Below are 20,954 nucleotides of genomic sequence, written 5' to 3' on the forward strand. Positions count from 1 at the left end.
CTGATATTAGTAATACTTAGATACCACTTGCTTATACACGACTTAATCCATATCCCATAGAAATTAAAGACTATATTGTGCTGCTTTAAGCTAATATGTGGTTTGGCTTGTTATAAAGTCTGTCTCTACCCAGTTTTCTGGGAGCAGGTTCAGTATTGATTTGAGAAGGTTTGAATCCAGGAAAAATTGCAAAGTACCTGCTCAGGTCTTAAGGGATACTCTGAACGCCCAGCCTTCATCTCTTGATATCAATGCCAACCAGGCTGCAGAACAAAAACTAGAAAAAAACTTCTGCTTCAGAAATAAGAGTATTTATTATTTATTTGAATTCATATCCCACCCTTCCTGCCAAAGGAGCTCAGAAAACAGATTCACAACTTAAAAAACAAAAACAAACCAAAATTACAAGGCAGTTAAAGGATTCTAAAAATGGTTACAGCTAAAAATTTTGCCCCGTCCAGTGATATTTGGGTTGTGAGGACCAGTATATTTTAGCCACCCAAAGCCTGGGTAAACAGAAATGGTTTCAAATACATCCTCAAAGTTAATAATGATGGCGACAGAAGCACCTCACTAGAGATGGTATTCTGCAAATGGAGAACCACCAGAGGCCTTGCCATGAGTCAGTGTCAACTGGGCAGTGCCTCCATCAAGCATCACATAGTCCCATTGGTCAGTGAGTATAAGGTTAAAGGGCGGCATAAAAGGATCTAAATCCAGAAAGGCTTCTATGAGACAAAAGGTCAATAAGAGAAGGACCTAAGGATCTGTTGCTGATACCTGCTTGAAACAATCCTTTTATCTCCAGTGGCCTATTGTCATTCTTCTGAATAGCAGAGTCAAGCACAGCAATTTTGAATCATATTAGATAACTTTTTTATTCCTGGGAATGCCAAAGCAAGGTCAGTTGTACCTGATGTATTCTACTGTTAAACCATATAGAAAGCCCATATATATATATATATATATTTGCTTTCGTAGATTTAAAGTCTTTGTGTCTTGACCTCTTGAACTTTGTGAAGAGTTTTCCTGAGAAGATGGCTGTACTGTACTTAGTTGTGCTCTGGCTTGGCTTCGTGTATAGGGGCGAGCTGTGGTTTTGTGGCTTGTGTCAGCCAGATCTGTGTAGGGATTGCAGGGGGGTGCAGCATCCGGACCCTCTCCACAGATGAATTACAGACACCATCCAGTAGCCAATCCATGGTGGCACCTCCGGATGCTGCACCCCCCTGCAATCCCTACACAGATCTGGCTGACACAAGCCACAAAACCACAGCTCGCCCCTATACACGAAGCCAAGCCAGAGCACAACTAAGTACAGTACAGCCATCTTCTCAGGAAAACTCTTCACAAAGTTCAAGAGGTCAAGACACAAAGACTTTAACAACTAATCCACACCTAATGACCCACCTAAGTGGTACTCAGGATATCACTCAAGAAATCACTCAAGATATCTCTCAAGTAATTAAGGAACAAAAGAAGAAAAGGCACACTAGCCTGGGAACTTCCTCTCTGCCCAGAACATTGGAGGCTATACACCACACCCCCTCTACAGTATTTATAGGAACTCAAACACTGAGATCCTGCTCTGTTCCAGTAACAAGAAGCCGAAAGCACCAGCCTGAAGATGACGAGTGAGACCTCGTCGAAACGTCGCCTAGACACCCCAACTTTTACACGGGAAGACACCCGAGGACACCAAAACCTGCATATATATATATATATATATATATATATATATTCTAAATTTTAAAATTGGCAAATGATTGCTGGAGTGTTCCTTGGAGGCAGGGGGAATACTACAGTGACATCTTTGTGTGACTAACATTAGAAACCCAGTGGATCTTTTACTACTAGCATGGTTTATTCTTTCTTTCCTCTGCTGTAACCCCTTCTTTTTTTCCTTCAGCACTCATGAATAGTGCACATCAAATATGCCCCGTGGAAGAGGTACGTCTGCGCTGTCCTTTCCCAGCTGCTGCTTTGCTGATTTTTGCTGATCCATCTGCAGTGGCGTAATTAGGGTAGCTTGCTTCTGCACGAGAAGACCAAACTTCCTCTCTTAAATTCCACTGCTGCAGAAGCATCCTCCTGGTTAATTCTTTGTTGTACTATTTATATAAGACCTATGTAAAAGGATGCATTCAAGTGCGATTCAAATAATGCTAATAAAAATAGGTTGAGGTGAGGCTATAGTGTGGAGATGCTTGGACTACGTACGGCTCTCAGCATCCTCACCATTGGCCATGATGATGGGGCTGGTGGTGGAAGTTGAAATCCGAAACATCTGCATGGTACTATATTGTACCTGCTGTAGTGGAATTGTTTTACTTAATAAAAATGCATTAAAAACGTAACTATCATTAACTTTGTTTAATAATTGTGATAGTGCCTAATATATACCGTATTTTTCGCCCTATAGGACGCACTTTTCCCCCTGCAAAAATGAAGGGGAAATGTGTGTGTGTCCTATGGGGCGAATGCAGGCTTTCGCTGAAGCCTGGAGAACGAGAGGGGTCGGTGCGCACCAACCCCTCTCGCTCTCCAGGCTTCAGGAAGCTATCCTTGGGAGCCCGGCGGGAGTTCCCGCTTGCGGATAGCAGCCTGCAGTGTAATAGAGCTACAGTGACTGTCTCTGCAGCTCTGCAGTGACTCCCTCTCTGTCTTTTGAGAAGAAGAATATTAGGAGGAACTTCTGAAGAGTGGGACGAGTGTACAGAGCAACACACACACACTCTTTTAAATTTTAGAAATCTGGATTAAAAAGTAAGCACCCCAAATTCTGTGATTTCCAAGGGGGAATTGTGAACTTCATACAGATACCCTCCATTTAAAGCGTTCTCTCAATAATTTAAATGATGGAAAGCAGTTCTGGGCACACATACTTTTGCAGTTAAAGATTTTCTCTCCCTCTCTCTCTCTCTCTCCCTCTCTCTCTCTCTCTCTCTCTTGGAAATTAATCTGGCTTCCTGACAAGTTCAAGAGATCTGTATGCGCACTGGACTGGAGCATTGCTTCTGTATTTTTTCATAACCTTGTTGTTCAAGTGTGCAGCCTTGTCTTTTAATACCGCGTTACAAAACCAGTTTCGGGTTTAACATTTTTATGTTGTCCTCCAAACCATGAGATGTGCTTTGTGAAAATTCTTTTAATTTCATTCGAGATGCCATTCAAGGACTAGCCTTAACAAACATATTTTATGTTGAATTTAGCATGAATGATTTTACTGATAAACAAATTTCACTACAATCAGTTTTCCCCCAGTAATTTGGCAAGAATTTGGGTATTGAAATATAAATGTTATGCCTGTACTAGACCAAATTAACTGTTGACGTCTTTTCAAACTAGCTTCTCGGACATCTGGCCACAGTGAACAGCAAAGAGAGAGAAGGTAGGATGTGATAATTGATATTTCATTCAGTTCTCCTGGTAATAAAATGTGTTTGAGAATGTATGTCTAATCCTGTTTTTGTTGTCAACTGGTCTCTCTTTCTCTCTAATCTGTGCTCGTGTTTCTTTATCTCTCTCTCACAAACACATTTGCCTTGTAAAATTTATTTTAAAACCTGTTACTCTTCCAGTAGAGTATGCACTGGACTGAATTAACTGAAAGTATGCCTCAGTGTGTAAAGAGTTGGCCCTGTTTCCCATGCTGAGTTCCTTTGGAACTCTCCACTGCTCAGATTGTGTTGGCTGCTTCCTGATGCATGCTTCTACAACCTTTTGTTCCAGATTAATGACATGGAATTAACAAGGAAGATCCTCACCTGTTCCTAAACCTGCCATTTGGCAAACATGATTTTAAAAGGTTGTGGAAAATCATCTTTTTATCCATCTTTCTCATCTGCAAGTACAAAAGTGTGCTGAGGGACAAATAATCTACATTTACATGTTTTCGTTTTGTATTCCCTTGACTTCTCACATTTTCCCCTTTTCTTTTCCTTTCCCTTTCTCTTCACTTACCACTTACCACTTCCTCCTGTTTACTTACCCAAATGTCACAATATAAAAACTTTTCGTTGTAAAACTTGAGCTGTTCGATTGTTGCCTTAGCCTTTATAGCAAGTGCAGGTGGTTTTGTTTTGTTTTTTCCATATGAGTTCATAGTTGGACTTACTATCAGTCAACCAATATTTTAAAGAATAATAATTTTGTAATATTCATAATAAATCATTTTTCTAGTGATAATATTTTAAGCTGTAGTGCAAAGTAATTCCTGTGTTCTTTAACCTGTTAATACCATTATGTGATGCTCTCTGTTTTCATCCTATAGACTCTGTTACACTTCTTAAGTATGAAAGACATAATTTGAAATGCAAATACTTAATATTAGCATGGGTGGTTTATTAGGAGATAAATACTCTATATTGCAGGGTTTCATGTGCATGCAAGGAGGCCAGTGTGTGAAAAGAAGTACTGAAATCACCCTCTGTAGGCTCTCTTTTGGTAGTGTCTAGATGTTTCATTGCCGTACCCACAAAATAGTTCTCAAAGTACCATAGCAACAGATGCTCTTAACCCCAGATAATTTGCTTTTAGAATTCTTATGGTCTTTCATGGGTGGACACATCAAAATGTATGGTAATCAAAATGACAGAGGGCAAAGATTTGAGAACTCTGTTGATATCTGTGGAGTTCTTGGTTATTTGCAGAAAGTAGGAAACTCTTTCCTGCCCACCTAGCAGTTCGAAAGCACGTCAAAGTGCAAGTAGATAAATAGGTACCGCTCTGGCGGGAAGGTAAACAGCGTTTCCGTGTGCTGCTCTGGTTCGCCAGAAGCAGCTTAGTCATGCTGGCCACATGACCCAGAAGCTGTACGCCGGCTCCCTCGGCCAGTAAAGCGAGATGAGTGCCACAGCCCCAGAGTCGTCCGCGACTGGAACTAACTGTCAGGGGTCCCTTTACCTTTACCTTAGGAAACTGTTGTTTGATAGACTGTGTGCTCAGAGGGGTCCTGTGCTTGGTCTGAAGATCTACATAAAATACATCTCCAAATTACATGAATAGCCATTGGTTTAATCTTTCTTTTTTACCTTTTTCAGGCGCCCTGAAATCACAATAGTTGCAGCTGAGCCGCTTGGACCATCCTCCTGGTTTCCTGGTGGAAATCATGTCCCTCAGCAAGGGCTAGGTTTTCAGTCGCCTCACACCCAGGCCCCTTGGAGAACAAATGATCTTGTTTCAGCCGAGGTGAGGAAGTTGAGGGTTTCCCTCTAGGCTGATTTTAATGTGGTGACTACGATATGGTGATATGACTTCAATATCTGAATTAATAATTATCCTCAGCGCTTGGGGCATGGGACAGATTCGTATGCATGCAGAAATGCTCCATTTGCGAAACAAAACCATGCCATGTGGAATTTGCATGTGTTTCTTTTGCAGCCCCCTTCCTATGAGCAGGTAATCAAAGAGATCAGTCGAGTTCAAGTCAACACTCCTAGCCACAATAATGCTGCCAGTGCTGTTAATGCTAGGTGCACCACTACATCTTCAACACAGACTGACTTTCCAGAAGAGATAATCAGCAACTTGCCAGGAACAAATGTGAAAAGTAATCTGCATGGTCTCTGTGAATGTGAAAGCACTCCAGGTATATAACTCTTAATTGTAGCTGAATTACATTTAAAAGCAGCTGCATGGGTTCAGCTGTATGAGGCAAATCCGATTATGAAGTGTTCCCTAAAGAGTTGTTGGAGATCCAGTTCAGACCAGCGCAGCATCTCTCTTGTATTGTTTTATATGAGTGTGTTGCATTGCTGTGGTTGAGTTTTCACAACTGGAGCCCATTCACACAAATGACTTGCATGTGAACATGTGCTGACAAGAGCCAAACCACTGCTCACAAAAACGAATTAATGGCATCACAGGGGGGGAAGGGACATAAATAAATGTGATTAGTTAAGATGTAGCAGAATTAGGGATGCCAAACAACAAAAGAAAGGTTAGCTGGATAATATGAATTTATTAGTTGCTAGATTAAATTTGCATATAGGTGGAAAACTATTGTTCTGAAGGAAGAAACCTATTTCTTTCAGTAGCACCTTAAAGACCAACTAAGTTAGTTCTTGGTATGAGCTTTCGTGTGCATGCAATATCTGCCAATCACCCAATCCCACCACCCTTCTGAGTAATACCCCTCCCCACCTTCTCACTATATAGAAGGGTCTGGTGACTTCTGTTTCAGTGTACAGTGGTGCCTCGCAAGACGAAATTAATCCGTTCCGTGATTCTCTTCGTCTAGCGGTTTTTTCCTCTTGCGAAGCAAGCCCATTGACGGCTTAGCGGATTAGCGCTATTAGCGGTCTAGCGGCTTTTAGCGATCAGCTGAGAGGCGGCTTATCAGCGGAACAGCTGATAAGCGGCTTAGCGGCTTAGGAAAGGGGGGGAAAAGCGGAAAAAAAACCGCGGGAACTCGCAAGATTTTTTCGTCTTGCGAAGCAACCCCATAGAGAAATTCGTTTAGCGAAGCGCCTCCAAAACGGAAAACCCTTTCGTCTAGCGGGTTTTCCGTCTTGCGAGGCGTTCGTCTTGCGGGGCACCACTGTATCTGAAGAAGTGTGCATGCACACGAAAGCTCATACCAAGAACTAACTTAGTTGGTCTTTAAGGTGCTACTGGAAGGAATCTTTTTATTTTGTTTTGACTATGGCAGACCAACACGGCTACCTATCTGTAACTGGACCTATTTCTTTGTTTGTATGTCTGTGTTGCGTTAGGCATTTTCTTGAAAGAATACCCTTCTATGTGAGAAAATGAAGAATTCCTCTTTTTAGATGGTGTTTGCAATCTTTTCCCCCTCTAAAATTTGTTCAATGAATTGGAGGTACCGTTTTGTTTTGCAGCTGTACCAATTCCTCGAAAGCCACCTAGACCTTCATCATCTCTGCTGATCAGCAATCCTTCCAAAAATGAGGAACTTCTAGTTGTGTTGGAAGAGGAGCAGGCATGTCAGGAGAAGCCTAATGCTGTAATATGTCCTGTTCCAAAACCAAGATCAAAAGGCAATCTGAAACCTGTTGTTAGAGATACTCAAAGCAACGCACAAGACAATCAGGAAGAAGCAAGCCAGCCAAGGACTGAAAAGGACACACCGGCAATTCAGCTGCTCTCCTTACTAGATGACAGCCTTTGGGATACTCATATGGACAGTATGGATAAAGATAAGAGCCAAAGTAGCATACTATCTCGGATTAAAGCTTTTGAATCGCAAGCAAACACCGAAACAAAGAAGCCAGAAATATCTCCACGCTCCTTAGGCCCCAAACCCATAATAAGTGCAAAAAAACCTGTGGTGGCACCAAAGCCAGTGGCCAACAGAGCTTCAGGTGAGTGGGATTCATGGACAGAAAGCAAACTAAAGGTCATTTCCCAGGAAAGGCAACCGCAACCTCAGGAAGCTGGGAGCAACATAACCAAGCCTGAATTGCCAAAGAAACCAAAATCAGGCATTGTAAAAAGCAGTAGCAATGGACTGCTTAGTTCAACAAGCCAGACAGCTTCAGAAAATAGTAATGGACAGAGAAAATCTCCCATTCCTGCTCCTCGGCCGCTTGTTCCCAAGAAGTCGGTTTCTTTTGAAAGTCCTGCTCTTCCTATGCTCCCACTAAAGCCAATAAGTGCTACTCCTAGGCTCTCTGTAGCTGCCCAGTCTAATGCCTTTCGATCCCTGGCGGAGCTCCCTGCAAGCAGCCTCTCAGCACCTCCAGGGCAGAGCAAGCCACCTGCGGAAGGAGATCTCATTAGCTTTGATGATGATGTTTTACCCTCTAACTCAGCCGGGACTCCTCAGGAACTTACGCCGTCAGAATCCGGTAAGATTTAAGAAGAGGGAAGGATTTCCTATAAGAATGATTACAATTCTGAATATGCATGCCTGTTTTTATCACAACATTGGTATGTTTGGGAAACCTATCAAATCAAGGTCAAAATTCATTCATTGAGCTGTATACAGGTGAATGTGTCTGCCTAGAATCTGGAATTAAAGTTTGGTTCCATAAGCTTGCAGGCTTTTAGGGTAGTGGAACTGAAACATTACCAGTAAAATAATATTCTCCTAATGTATTTCAGCTTCATCTCAGGCAATGTAGATATGGACTTGTACCTTTAGTATATGTTTAAAATAATTTTGCTTTACAATTCCCTAAATCATTCTTGTTTTAATTTTTAAATGCAAAAAAGAGTATTTCTGTTCTTTTTCTCTATTTTTATTCCTGTCTTCTTAAATTTTATATGATGTTATTCAATATAATCTTGTATTTATGTGGCTCCTGGCAGCAGTGCTCTTGGTTATAGGAATAGATTTCAAAAAACATTGGAACATTGGCATAACAACTGATCCATGATTGATGGTTTCAAGAATTACATTTATGTAGTAATGTACATTTATGTAGTGGTTATATATAAATTGTACTGAAAGAAAGCTTGAGACCCGATACCAAGTGAGAATTTTGCCTTAGGACTGGGAGCTGGTGTTCAAAGAAGTTTAGAGTGTGAGTTGGTAAATACACTGAATAAATAGCATATATGTGTATTGGGAGTGCCCAATTAAACTTACCCTTGCTTGTAAGAATGATTGTGACATTTTGAGTAGATTTTACACACACACACACTCACACACACACATTTGTAGTTAGAATCTTTAATGAGACATTAGTTTATCTAGCATTTAGCCTCTATAGATTTATAGCACAAGATTTGCAGGCATTTCTTTGCATGAGGATACATTTGTGTTACGTATAAACAAAAATCTAAATGCTGCTGAAAGGTTCAATGAAAGGTGAAATATAAGAGATAGGGGGAGAAGACCCCTACCTTTTCCCCAGTGGGTATCTAAATGTGCCTAGTGAGATATGCAGTACAGGAGAGTTCCGCAGTTAATAACAAAACCCCAAACCCTATGGTGGCAAAAGCAAAAAACAAACAAACCCAAAACACAGCCCAATGAAGGCTGAGCATGCTCAGAAGCCATTGAATGTTGAGTGTCAGCTGCAAAATAAAAACAGAAAAACAGCCAGGGCTCAGAATGGAATGTGCTGCTTCTTCGCATTACAGCAGTGGGAGGGAACCACCAATCCACAGCCCAGAGTCCTGATTTGGCCCACCAGTCTGTTTTCCCAAACCACGCTCATCTGTATCACGCTTGACATCAGGTATGGGATGGGTAAGGATGTGGCTGCGAAGGAACAATCAGCAGCTTAAAGTTAGTCACTTAGAGACCTTTTTGTAGTAAATGAGTAATAAATCAAGTAAACAATAGTAGTAGCAGCAGCAGTAATATGTACCTTCCAAATAATAATAATAATAATAATAATAATAATAATAATAATATGCACTTCCAATTGTTTATTGGGAAATGGCACTCTTTCTTATTTGAAGAAACATATAGGACAAGATCCAGTGTCACGCCAGCAAATGATAACATTCGCCACCTCCCAACCTGCTTTGGAGGGTCCCCTAATGCTCTGCAGCAGATTTTAGAGGTGCACGGGGGGGGGGGGGAGACACACATTCCATTTCCACGTCAGATGCTGCAATAGGATCTTGCTCATAGTTTTCCAAATACTTTATAGGGGCCATATGGTTCCCCCCTCCAATAATATTGTGTAGACTTCATGCAGAGAATGTGTTTTCAAAACTGAAGGGGGGGAGGCTATTTTAGCTTCTTGCCTCATTTACTACTAAATGCTTTCAGTTGTGTGGGTTGTAAATCTGCGCTGGTAATAGGGTATAGTTGTCACAAATGAGTCTGTATTAATGATGTTTAAGGATTGTGTGTTCTTATTACGTCCTGTGCAGTGAATAAGTAGATGGAATTTTGATGTACTGCAACTTCCTTTCGTTATTGCCTTAATGAGGCCTTGGCAGATTACAGCAGGAAATGAACTGTTGATGGTTTTTTGTATATACTTGAAACCAGTACCTTGAGTCAAATGGTGTGGTTTTTTTTTGTTTTGTTTTTTTATCGCTGTACTTTAAAATCAGATTAAATATAGCTGGTCTACATTTCTTATGGAAATGAAACATGCATCGCACAGCAGTGTAGTGAAGGAGAAAAGCCATATGCACCTTCTCTCATCGTAGTCGACATATATTTTGCAGAGAGATGGAGACTAGAAGTCTTGGGCACCATGGTTGTGAAAAGCTTATATCGTGATATAATAATTATTATAATAATACTGTGGGGTTATTGTTTCTGCTTGTTGCTATGCAAAGGGCAGGGAGCTCAGTATGTCTGGCTCAGCGGTGGCAAATGTGTGGTCTTCCAGATGTAGCTGAACTAAAACTGCCAATAGCTTCAGCCAGCACCTCCAATGGTTGGAGATCATGAGAACTGTAATTCAACAACATCTAGAAGGCTACAGGTTTCTCCATTCCTGATCTAGATAATGGTGCCAAAATAGGAATAGAGCACACTGAAAGAGGGTAGGATATTCTGCATCTGTAGTCTGTAGGAAAGATAGAAAGCACCTTAATATCTTATAGAAATGTGGCAAAAAGCATTTGGGGAAAGCAACTATTTTGGGGTGGGGAATACTTTTTAGGAAAATTGCATACTGCCCCTTTTTAGTCTTACACTGTGCTCTCGAAGCTTCATACAGTAATAACCCTTTATTAGTAAAAGTAGTCAACTCCAACCTGTGTGAGGTTCACACTCCTAAATAGGATCAGATTATTGCTAGAGAAAAGAATTGATCTTTCGCTGGTTATCGCTGGATTGGAGAAGTCTTTAGCGAGTGCATTAAGCATTTTGCTTTCTCATTTTTATGGATTGTGCTCAAGATAGCACTGAGTATTTGTAGGTTGCCAGCCCCTTTGTTTGCAGCTGCATTCGTCTCTCTAATAACACACTTAGATGGCAAGTGCCAACAGGAATGAAGTTTAAAATGAAGCCACTGAGAAATAAGGAGATACCTCCCCCCCCCCACAAAGATCTTTATTGAAGCTTAACATATATACATAATAACCAAAAGTCCCAATGATTCCCTCACCTAAAATATAATATCTAAATTACAACAGCTGCATAATTATACACTTAATTATAAAACCCACCACCCACGAGAAATAAGGAGATATCAGCATGTTCAGAGAAATCCGAAGGTTTGCAGAAATAAACAAAACTCCCCATAAAGCTTAGTGGGCAGCTAGTAAAGATAGCACAATGATCCTTAGCCATGGATTGTTAGGTGTCAATTGGAGAAGGAAAACAGAAAGGCAGGGCAGTGGAAATTCCTCTTAGGACAGAAGCCCTGAGCATATTATTCATAATTAATTCAGTGTACATGCTTCCCTTCCTCTCAAAGGCGCTCACGGAAATATATCTCTTAGGAGGAGCCATAGCTCAGTGGTAGAGCACCTGCCTTGGATACAGGCGGCCCCAGGTTCCATCCTTGGCATCTTCAGGTCGAGCTGGGACAGAACCCTGCCTGAAACCTTGCAAAGCTGCTGCTGGTCACTTTAGACAGTACTGAGCAAGATGAACTAGTGGTCTGACTCAGGCCCATGCAGAGCTTGTCTGAGGCCCAGCCAGGGGCGGCAGGGTTGTAGGCTTGTTAGAATAAAGTTATAAACTCAAAACAAAAATGCAGCCGGTTCCTGGCAAGAGCCCCCAGCCAACTTAGCCCTCTGAGGCCTGGGGCAAGTATACCCGGCTGCCTGCCCCCCTGCCCGGGCCTGGTCTGGACACACTATAAGACAGCCTCCTATGTTCAACGTTTTGTTTTACAGTGAATACTCGGGTTGCAAATGTGATCCGTGCAGGATGCACGTTCGCAACCCGCAGCGTTCACAACCTGCAGCGATGCATCTGCACACACACGGGTTGCAATTTGGCACTTCTGCGCAAAGCGCGATTTAGTGCTTCTGCACATGCGCAACCGCCGAAACTTGGAAGTAACCCGTTCCGGTACTTCCGGGTTTTGGCGGTCTGTAACCCGAAAATACTCAACCTGAAGCGTCTGTAACCCGAGGTATGACTGTACAGTGGTACCTCGGGTTAAGTACTTAATTCGTTCCGGAGGTCCGTTCTTAACCTGAAACTGTTCTTAACCTGAAGCACCACTTTAGCTAATGGGGCCTCCTGCTGCCGCCATGCTGCCTGAGCACGACTTCTTTTCTTATCCTGAAGCAAAGTTCTTAACCTGAAGCACTATTTCTGGGCTAGCGGGGTCTGTAACCTGAAGCATATGTAACCTGAAGCGTATGTAACCCGAGGTACCACTGTATTTGCAGTTGTTTACAAGCCAGTTTTTGTACTAATTCAATTCTGGAAATGGAAATGACAAAAGTAAATCAATTAGTTTTTCCCACAGAATCATTTGATACAGCAACATAGATTTAGTTCAAATGGGGGAGGCATAGGTGACCTTCAGCAGACATTCAGGAACAAAGGGTAGAATTGTCTTCAGGGGTAAGCCCCCCCCCCATACAAAAACCTCTGCATGTCTTCACAGTCAAGATGGCTACAGAATTAATGTACAGTAAGGGTATTTTCCCTCACCCCCACCCCCCGTTTCAGGCACACAGATTTATCCTTTCGGCAACATTTCCATAATGAATGAAGTTTATGGCATTTTCTCTGGAACCGGAGTAAGATAACATGCTGAATTTTGTGTCTTCCTTAGATGTTGTCACTTTGCCCTCCAAACAAGAGCCTGCAAAAGAACAGGCAGTTCAACCAGCTGTTGTGCGCAAACCCACTGTGATCCGAATCCCAGCTAAACCAACAAAAGGTAACATCCAAGGGTGAAATCCAATTATATTTGTCTGTGAGCAGAACAGATTTTCTCTTCCCCTACAGGCCCCTGTGTCTCCTTAAAAAATCTGCTCTGGAGGGTGGAGGGGGGGCCTTCCAGAGCAAATTTGAGTTGGGCACAGAAGGATTGTGGGTGAAAGAGAGAAAGGAGAGGCTCTGCTGCAGAAGTGGAAGTATGTTGACATGACGTTGGATGCCACCCCTAGCGCTTAACATTTTTCAGCTGTATTATGCAGTGGTTTAATTTAGGGATCCATTGTATGCCAGTGGCATATGCTGAGACTTCTTGCACAGTTCCTTGCACAATACTAGTTTTCTAACGCATGGAGAGATCATTGCTCAGTCACAGAGCGCAAGCTTTGTATGCAAAAGGTCGTAGGTTCAATCTTTGGCATCTCCAGTTTAAGTTTACAGGAAAGACCTCTGCTGAGACCTTTGAGAGCCACTGATTGTCAAAGTAGACAGTTCTGGGCCAGGAGGACAAATAGTCTGGCCTGACAAAAAGCAGCTTACTAAGAGCTGTGTGTCTCCTTTATTCCTTAGTGCACTGGTGTAAAGATTTAGCAAAAGCTTTCTCATAATGACAGAACAGTGAAAGGCTTCTGGGTAGAGATACCTGAAAACACACCTATTCTGTCTTAGAGTTCATTCCATGCAGTGAGCTGTTGCTTAGCAACATGCACATCTGCCTTCATTAGAACGATACCTCCATTTCTAGGGTCTTTAGAGTGACATTTAAACAAAACTGCATTCTTTTTTAAAGTTCAGGTTGACTGAACAACACTAGGAATACTGAGTATTTTATTTTTATTTGTCAGGTGTGTACCCTTGCTCTTTATCCGAAGAGTTCAAAGTCACTGCATATATTTGGTAGCATACAACTGAAGTTTGAAAGTGGAATATTTGACCATGTGCCTATTACCGTATGTTTGTGGTTACATTTTCCTTTTTTCCATAAGGGAAAAAAAATCATTCTATATATTTGTCCCTTCAGATCTTGATGATCTACATTTCTTGCTATAGCTTTATGCCCCTCTTAAAGGTAAAGGTAAAGGGACCCCTGACCATTGGGTCCAGTCGTGACCGACTCTGGGGTTGCAGCGCTCATCTTGCTTTATTGGCCGAGGGAGCCGGCGTACAGCTTCCGGGTCATGTGGCCAGCATGACTGAGCCACTTCTGGCGAACCAGAGCAGTGCACGGAAATGCTGTTTACCTTCCCGCCGGAGCGGTACCTATTTAGCTACTTGCACTTTGACATGCTTTTGAACTGCCAGGTTAGCAGGAGCTGGGATCGAGCAACGGGAGCTCACCCCGTCACGGGGATTCGAACCACTGACCTTCTGATTGGCAAGCCCTAGGTTCTGTGGTTTAACCCACAGCGCCATCCTCGTTACTGTCCTCTGTCACAAGAAAACAGTCATGCTCTGATAGCAAGAGGAAACAGGCAGTTCATTTGTGAAAGACACAGTCTTTATAGTTCTTAAATGGGAGGTGTGTCATCTCTATGACACACTCCAGCATCTCTTGGAAAGTCTGACATAATGCGTCCTCACCAGTGCGTCCGTATCCCTAGTGAAGAGGTCCATACCTTTTTTTACATGGGTCATTGGTTTTCTTGTGGCGTTCACGTGTCATTTCTTGAAATGGTGAAATCCCTTGGCCAGGATGAAGGATCTGTTGTGATTCCGTTTGATCGATCGGATCCACTGATGTTTATGTTTTTTAGTGTATCTGTATGATGTTTATGGTGATGTTTATAAAAGCACTAATATTTTTTCAGCTTTAAATGAAGTTCCAGAGAGCCCTCCTCCACTTCCTACAGAAAAACCAATAGGGAACACATCTGGCGTTTCGGCTGGAAAACCCAATAACAACAAAGCAACAAAAAATGTGGTAACTCATTCTTCTTTGTTTATAATCCTTGAATTATCCTTTTGTACATAAGGTGCCATTTTGAAAATTAAGATTCTAAATTGTTTTTTTGTTGAACTTTAGGAGAGAATTCTTAATCATAAGAGCAGTTCAACAATTAAACCAATTACTTAGAAAGGTGGTGGTGGGCTCCTTCTTGCTGGTGGTCTTCAAGTAGAGGGTAAATAGCCATCTCTTGGAGTTGCCATAGCTCTGAAATTCCTCCATGGATATATATGTATGTATATCCTGTAGCTTACAGGATGACACACACAGCTCCATGATTCCATCTTGGTTTAATTTCTCTTTTACAACCCTGTTATGCTAGACCATAAAGTCCCAAACTGTGTGTCAGAGCACATTAATGTACTGGTGTGAGATCTTCTATTGTAGGTGTCAGCAGCATGGAGCCCCTCCATATGTTGTTCAGGCCCATCCAACCCTGACCTTTGGTCATGCTGGCAGGGGCTGATGGGAGTTGGCATGAGAATGAAGGCATCAACTATTTTTACCTCAGAAAAGAAAGGATGCCTCGGCTATCAGCATGGAAACACATTGCTTTGATACAGAAGGCCATTCTCTATGTTGGAAAAATACAGTTGTATCATTTGTAGTTTCTGTTTCCTTTCTTCAGCGAAGGCTGTCCCCATATCCTACAGTAATACACAAAGTTCTACTAAGAATTTTTATCTCTAATGTGATTTCTTTGAACTAATTCCACTTACCATTTAGAAAGTGCATCATATCTCTTTAGAAAGAAAGATCTTCTGTCCACCACCCCACCACACTGCCCCACTGAATATCACAAAGATGGAAGATATTAGTCTTTTCTTCATTAGGGAAAAATTTGGCACTAGCTTTTCTTCAGTCACATTGGGTTATTGTACAACATTAGACATACTTCTTGTTGTTGTTTAGTTGTGTCTGACTCTCCGTGACCCCATGGACCAGAACACGCCAGGCACTCCTGTCTTCTGCTGCCTCCTGCAGTTTGGTCAAACTCATGTTAGTAGCTTCGAGAACACTGTCCAACCATCTCGTCCTCTGTTGTCCCCTTCTCCTAGTGCCCTCAATCTTTCCCAACATCAGGGTCTTTTCCAGGGAGTCTTCTCTTCTCATGAGGTGGCCAAAGTATTGGAGCCTCAGCTTCAGGATCTGTCCTTCCAGTGAGCACTCAGGGCTGATTTCCTTCAGAATGGATAGGTTTGATCTTCTTGCAGTCCATGGGACTCTCAAGAGTCTCCTCCAGCACCATAACTCAAATGCATCAATTATTCAGCATACTTAGAGACATACTTAGAGTAGACCACATGAAATCAGTGGACTACTTGGAGTATGACTGACATTGCCATTGTGTATTGAGGCCCCTAGTTTACAGTAAACGGGCTTTACTACATTTTATTCTCAAATAGTTGCCCTACGTCTCTCAAAATACTAATAGCACAAGTTGTGCTAATATTCACCAGAAAACAGTCCCTCGGGGGGGGGGGATGCAATAGCGATATCTTAATTTAAGTTTTCCTTTGAAATAATAATAATGTTGAACTTTCAAATCATGTTGTCCAAATAAAAATGCAGATTTTATATTCCAATAGGAATCTGAGCATTCTAGTTTGAAACAGTCATCAAAGAATGAACCCATAATGCCCCCAAGGTGAGTAAAGTATCAATTTGTCCAATAACCATACAAAAAGGAGTAGAAAGAGATGGGGGAAAGTCTTGGTGTAGTAAAGATGCTGCCTAGTTCGTGTGTGTGTGTGTGTGTGGTTCATACATTGGTCATGGTCACTGATCCATCATAAGAATGCATTCAAATCATTTTTTGCACTGCAACAGTTTCATTTCCTTTTAACTACAATAGCAATGAACCCTCTATACTGTTGACACTGCCTCTTGAGTGGAATATGAACTCCTGCTGTTCCTCTCTCTTTTGTCCCCATACATTAGCAAAGTCAGAGCTATCCCAGGCTCCCTTGAAATGTATAAGGGAATATTAGACGGAGAATACTGCATGCCCAACTGGTTTTGCTCAGGGGGGACAGGAATAATTAAACTACCTTTTGCCACAACCTCTGGTTCAAATGCAAAACTAAGTCAACATTCTGCAAAGGTGAAACTAAATTCTGGCAGTGTTATTCTCCCAGGGAGGAATGTCTAAACCGGAGGCTTTGTTTGGGCTTGTTCCCGTTCATGCACTAGCGCTAACCCATGGTTTAGCCTGATACATTTGCCTCATTCTATAGCTAGGAATTGCAGCAGATTGCTATTGGTCAAGTGTGAATTAGACAGCAATAAGAGTGCATCTAATAGTAAGTTGCTCAGTTTGAGAGCAACCCAGAAAAGAACACTCCGGTCATGTATATTATTGAAAAACCAAATCATATAAACACTGTTACACATGGGAAGCTGCTTGCATGAAGCTGCTTCGAAACAGGATCCTCATGATTTCAGCCTTGCCAGTGCAGTCCTCCTTTTTCATGAGCTCCCCACGTGGGGAGCTGCTTCCACACAAAGCAGAACAGCATTTATATGATTCCACTTTCAAATTGGTAACATAGTGCTAGTGCAACATAGGAATTGGGCCCTAAGGAAGCTTTTATGACGTTCAACTCTGTAGCAGATAAACTGTTTGGCCAGCTATTCCAAGCAAGGATACAGTAAATTAGAAAGTGTACCACTGCTCTTCTGACATAACTATCCTGCATTAGACAGCTTGAACCGATTGCGGAACTGGATCAGTCCAGTCTTGCATAGCAAGAAGACAGAGCTGTCTTTCAGCTCCGAAATCTTAAGTTGGAGGAATGATGATAATAGGAGTAAACCCGAGAGCGTTGTTTCAGGAAGACTCGGCTAATCCCAAAGGAGATGAGTCATTGTTGCTGTTGATATAAACATGGCTTTCTCTCTCTCTATCTATCTTTTGTCAGCTTTGTTGTATTACACGTTTAACCTGTTGCTTTTGTGTTTGTTAAGATCGTAATAAATATATACTTTGCCTCTCTCCTTTCTGCTTAAACATTTTGTATTTAAAATATGTTTAAGATGGTGGCAATGTTCTTTTAATATCTTTAGAGAAGTAATTTTAAATGTTTTTAGGATTGTAAGGATTTTTTTTTTTATGATGTTGTGCAACTGCCCTGTTCAAATATAGAGAATTAGGCACAACAGGTATCATTATTGAAATGAACGCTGTAAAAATACATATCAAAGCCCTGCCAAGTTATTCTTACTTATTACAGTGGTACCTTGGGTTAAGACCTTAATTCGTTCCAGAGGTCCGTTCTTAACCTGAGGTACCACTTTAGCTAATGGGGCCTCCTGCTGCCACCGCACCGCCGTCATACAATTTCTGTTCTCATCCTGAAGCAAAGTTCTTAACCCGAGGTACTGTTTCTGGGTTAGCGGAGTCTGTAACCTGAAGCATCTGTAACCCGAGGTACCAGTGTACTATTTTGACAATTTCCCAGTAACTCACATCAATCAAATTGTTTAGTGGCCAGCAGAATGACATTTGTGAGCTAAAAACCTATTTGTTCCTATGGTGTTTTAAATACTTCAGTAGATGGGAACATATTTACCAGTACAGTGGTACCTGGGTTCTCAAACTTAATCTGTTCCGGAACTCTATTCCAAAACCAAGGCATGCTTTCCCATAGAAAGTAATGCAAAATGGATTAATCTGTTCCAGACTTTTAAAAACAACCCCTAAAACAGCAACTTCACATGAATTTTACTATCTAACAAGACCATTGATCCATAAAATGAAAGCAATAAACAATGTACTGCAGTCACACAATCAATCAGTCAGTAGCTGAACTGGTTTCCACACAGTCACAAAAACACAAAAAAGAGCTACAAAAACACAAAATAAATAGCAAAAACAGACAGACCTCAGCGTAACACTCAAAATGGAAGTGTGGCACTCAAAGCGGAAGCATAACACTCAAAATGGAGCACGTTCGGCTTCCGAAAATAGTTCACAAACCAGAATACTTACTTCCAGGTTTGCAGTGTTTGGGTTCCAAGTTGTTTGAGTACCAAGGCGTTTGAGAACCAAGGTACCACTAACTGTTTATAATCTGATATTCTGTCTAGCTGGTTCAGCAAGCTTGCACATGAGGCAGCTCAGACATGGTGCACATAACTGGCTTCGGCAGCTTCAAACAAAGCTCTTTAATTATGGTCTGCCTTTCTGCAATAGCTGGTTGTCTGTAATCAAAACTGGTCAGCAGGAATTGAATTTTCTGTTTAAGAGACAAGGCTATTGGGGATATTGCAATGATTGTCCACTGCCCCCTCAAAAAATGCTTCTTGCCTTTTCCCAGGAGTTTCAGATAATCCAGCCCTACAGTATTTTTCTACATATCTAAATGAACTATGCTTTCTGTTATATGGTTTATATTCCTTGTTGTCTGTGTAACTTCTAGGCCTGGTGATGGAAAAACCACACCAGCTCGACCTCCTCCACCTAAGGGTGTGCCTGGAAGGCCACCACCACCAAAGTCTACCAAGGCCTCATCGCAAAAGGGGAGGTTTTCTCGCTCATCATCTGACGTGAACCTCCATAAACAACCAGGCAAATCAGGGCCAGGAGTCAAGAGAACAAAGAATGATACTGCTAAAAATCAAGACCCAGCTTTACCTCCTCGACCCAAGCCAGGCCATCCTCTCTACAGTAAATACATGGTGAGGAAAAGCACAGAATTGGGGTTTGATAGAAGCCACCCTATTGTTTTGTAACTTATGTAAATAGTAATGTTATCTGCTTTTGGGTTGTTTAATGGATCTGTGGGTTTTAAAATAAGTGTTATTGTTCCTCACCCTGAGATCTTATGATGAACGGCAGGATAGACACATTTTTAAGAAGCAAGCAAACAGACAAACAATGAATTAATACACTGCAGTTTTCACACAAAAAATTATGCTCCAAAAATATGGTTGCTTCTGTATCTTTAAAATGCTTAAAATGTATTTTGATTTTCTTTCTTTACAATATGTAATAAAACATTAAGTTGTGTAGCAAATTGACAGGAGCTATTTTGGACTGAAACGTTTGAGTTATTTGTCTTAAGCTTCCGGTGCCTCATGGAATCGCCAAGGAAGATATCTCTCCACAAGATCCCAGCCATCTCTCTTGCAAGGTAAAGCTCTTTCTTGTGGCTTATTCATCCATATGCACATGCTACTTGCTGAATCATGAACCATCTAACGGCCTTTTGTTAACTTTAAAGCGTGGGGATGTGCTTGTGCTGGTGGACCATGTTGACAACAGCATCATTGAATGTCAAAAGGGTGAAGAAACTGGCAAAGTTCATTCATCCCAGATGCAGATAATAACTCCCCTGGATGAGAGTTTGAAAAGCAGACAGAGGGTATGAATTTTAATATACGTATCAAAAACTGCATAGTTGAAACAAATTAGAAAAAAATAGACAATTATCGAGAGCAGGGCCTATAGCTTCCTGTACATTTCTGCAGATCCTAGCATGCTTTGTATTTAAAAATTTCTTACTCCAGGGCAACACTATTTCACTGGAACAGCAGTTGGTGAATCCTAATCCAAAACATAATTTTATTATCTTAGTATAGGATGTTAAGCATCTCGTGCTATTAGGTTACTCTTAGAAATATACCAAGAGGCCTTTATCTGTGGCTCTTAACAAATTAAAATGGATATTGTGTTTTGAAATGGTCAGCATATTTTGCTCATACTTCCCAAGGGGATTTACTGTTATTGTTGGTGCTGTGGAGTTAGCCTATCTGAGAATTAGTTAGAAAACTTTGCAAATAAGGAAAAGGCTTAGACAGGCACACATCTCATTTACAGTAACAAAGCAGCGGCTTGCAATTTTCAGAGATCCGATTTTCTTTTCGCTGATGCATGTACTGCGCTGGTTTAAGATCATTGATTTTCAATGAGATCAGGTGGTATTAAAATCCAGATTAAATGAGAAAAGAAGCAGGCCCCACATTTTATGTCTTAACAGCTAACAACATAAATCGGTGGAAGGTTATATTTAAGTCAGTGATGGATGATCCACACAGAAATTAGGGCTCCCAACAAATAACAAACACCAAGCATCACAATTTCCAAATCTACTGTGTTTTAAGGATTCGGACAATATGCGGAAGATTTCCGACCCATGTGTTCCTCATGCGATAGTGCTGCATGATTTTCTAGCAGGTAAGTGCAGTTCAGTGGTAGCAGTGTAAATGGAAACAGTTAAAAATTTGGGCTCTTCTTTCTTTTTGAATCATGTTTACAGATTTTAGTTTACTGGTTCTGCTGCA

General features: G+C 41.4%; 1 protein-coding gene across 5 annotated transcripts in view; it reads left to right on the forward strand.

The window, feature by feature from the left end:
- SH3D19 (SH3 domain containing 19) overlaps positions 1–20,954 on the forward strand; it is a 65,937-nt gene that overhangs the window by 29,671 nt on the left and 15,312 nt on the right. For 2 of the 5 annotated variants that reach the window (XM_081875264.1, XM_081875263.1), the window contains exons 4-15: positions 1,910–1,950; positions 3,349–3,391; positions 5,043–5,190; positions 5,383–5,590; positions 6,843–7,811; positions 12,621–12,728; positions 14,533–14,645; positions 16,259–16,317; positions 19,091–19,349; positions 19,736–19,804; positions 19,895–20,035; positions 20,775–20,847. In XM_081875264.1, the coding sequence (XP_081731390.1) occupies positions 1,935–1,950; positions 3,349–3,391; positions 5,043–5,190; positions 5,383–5,590; positions 6,843–7,811; positions 12,621–12,728; positions 14,533–14,645; positions 16,259–16,317; positions 19,091–19,349; positions 19,736–19,804; positions 19,895–20,035; positions 20,775–20,847 (2,206 nt within the window). In that variant the 5' untranslated portion in view covers positions 1,910–1,934. The remainder of the gene's footprint in view (positions 1–1,909; positions 1,951–3,348; positions 3,392–5,042; positions 5,191–5,382; positions 5,591–6,842; positions 7,812–12,620; positions 12,729–14,532; positions 14,646–16,258; positions 16,318–19,090; positions 19,350–19,735; positions 19,805–19,894; positions 20,036–20,774; positions 20,848–20,954) is intronic. The other 3 variants (XM_081875260.1, XM_081875261.1, XM_081875262.1) reach the window with 3 other exon arrangements.

This window comes from Podarcis erhardii, assembly GCF_964252035.2.
Source record: "Podarcis erhardii genome assembly, chromosome: 9".
Classification (NCBI taxonomy): Eukaryota; Metazoa; Chordata; class Lepidosauria; order Squamata; family Lacertidae; genus Podarcis; species Podarcis erhardii.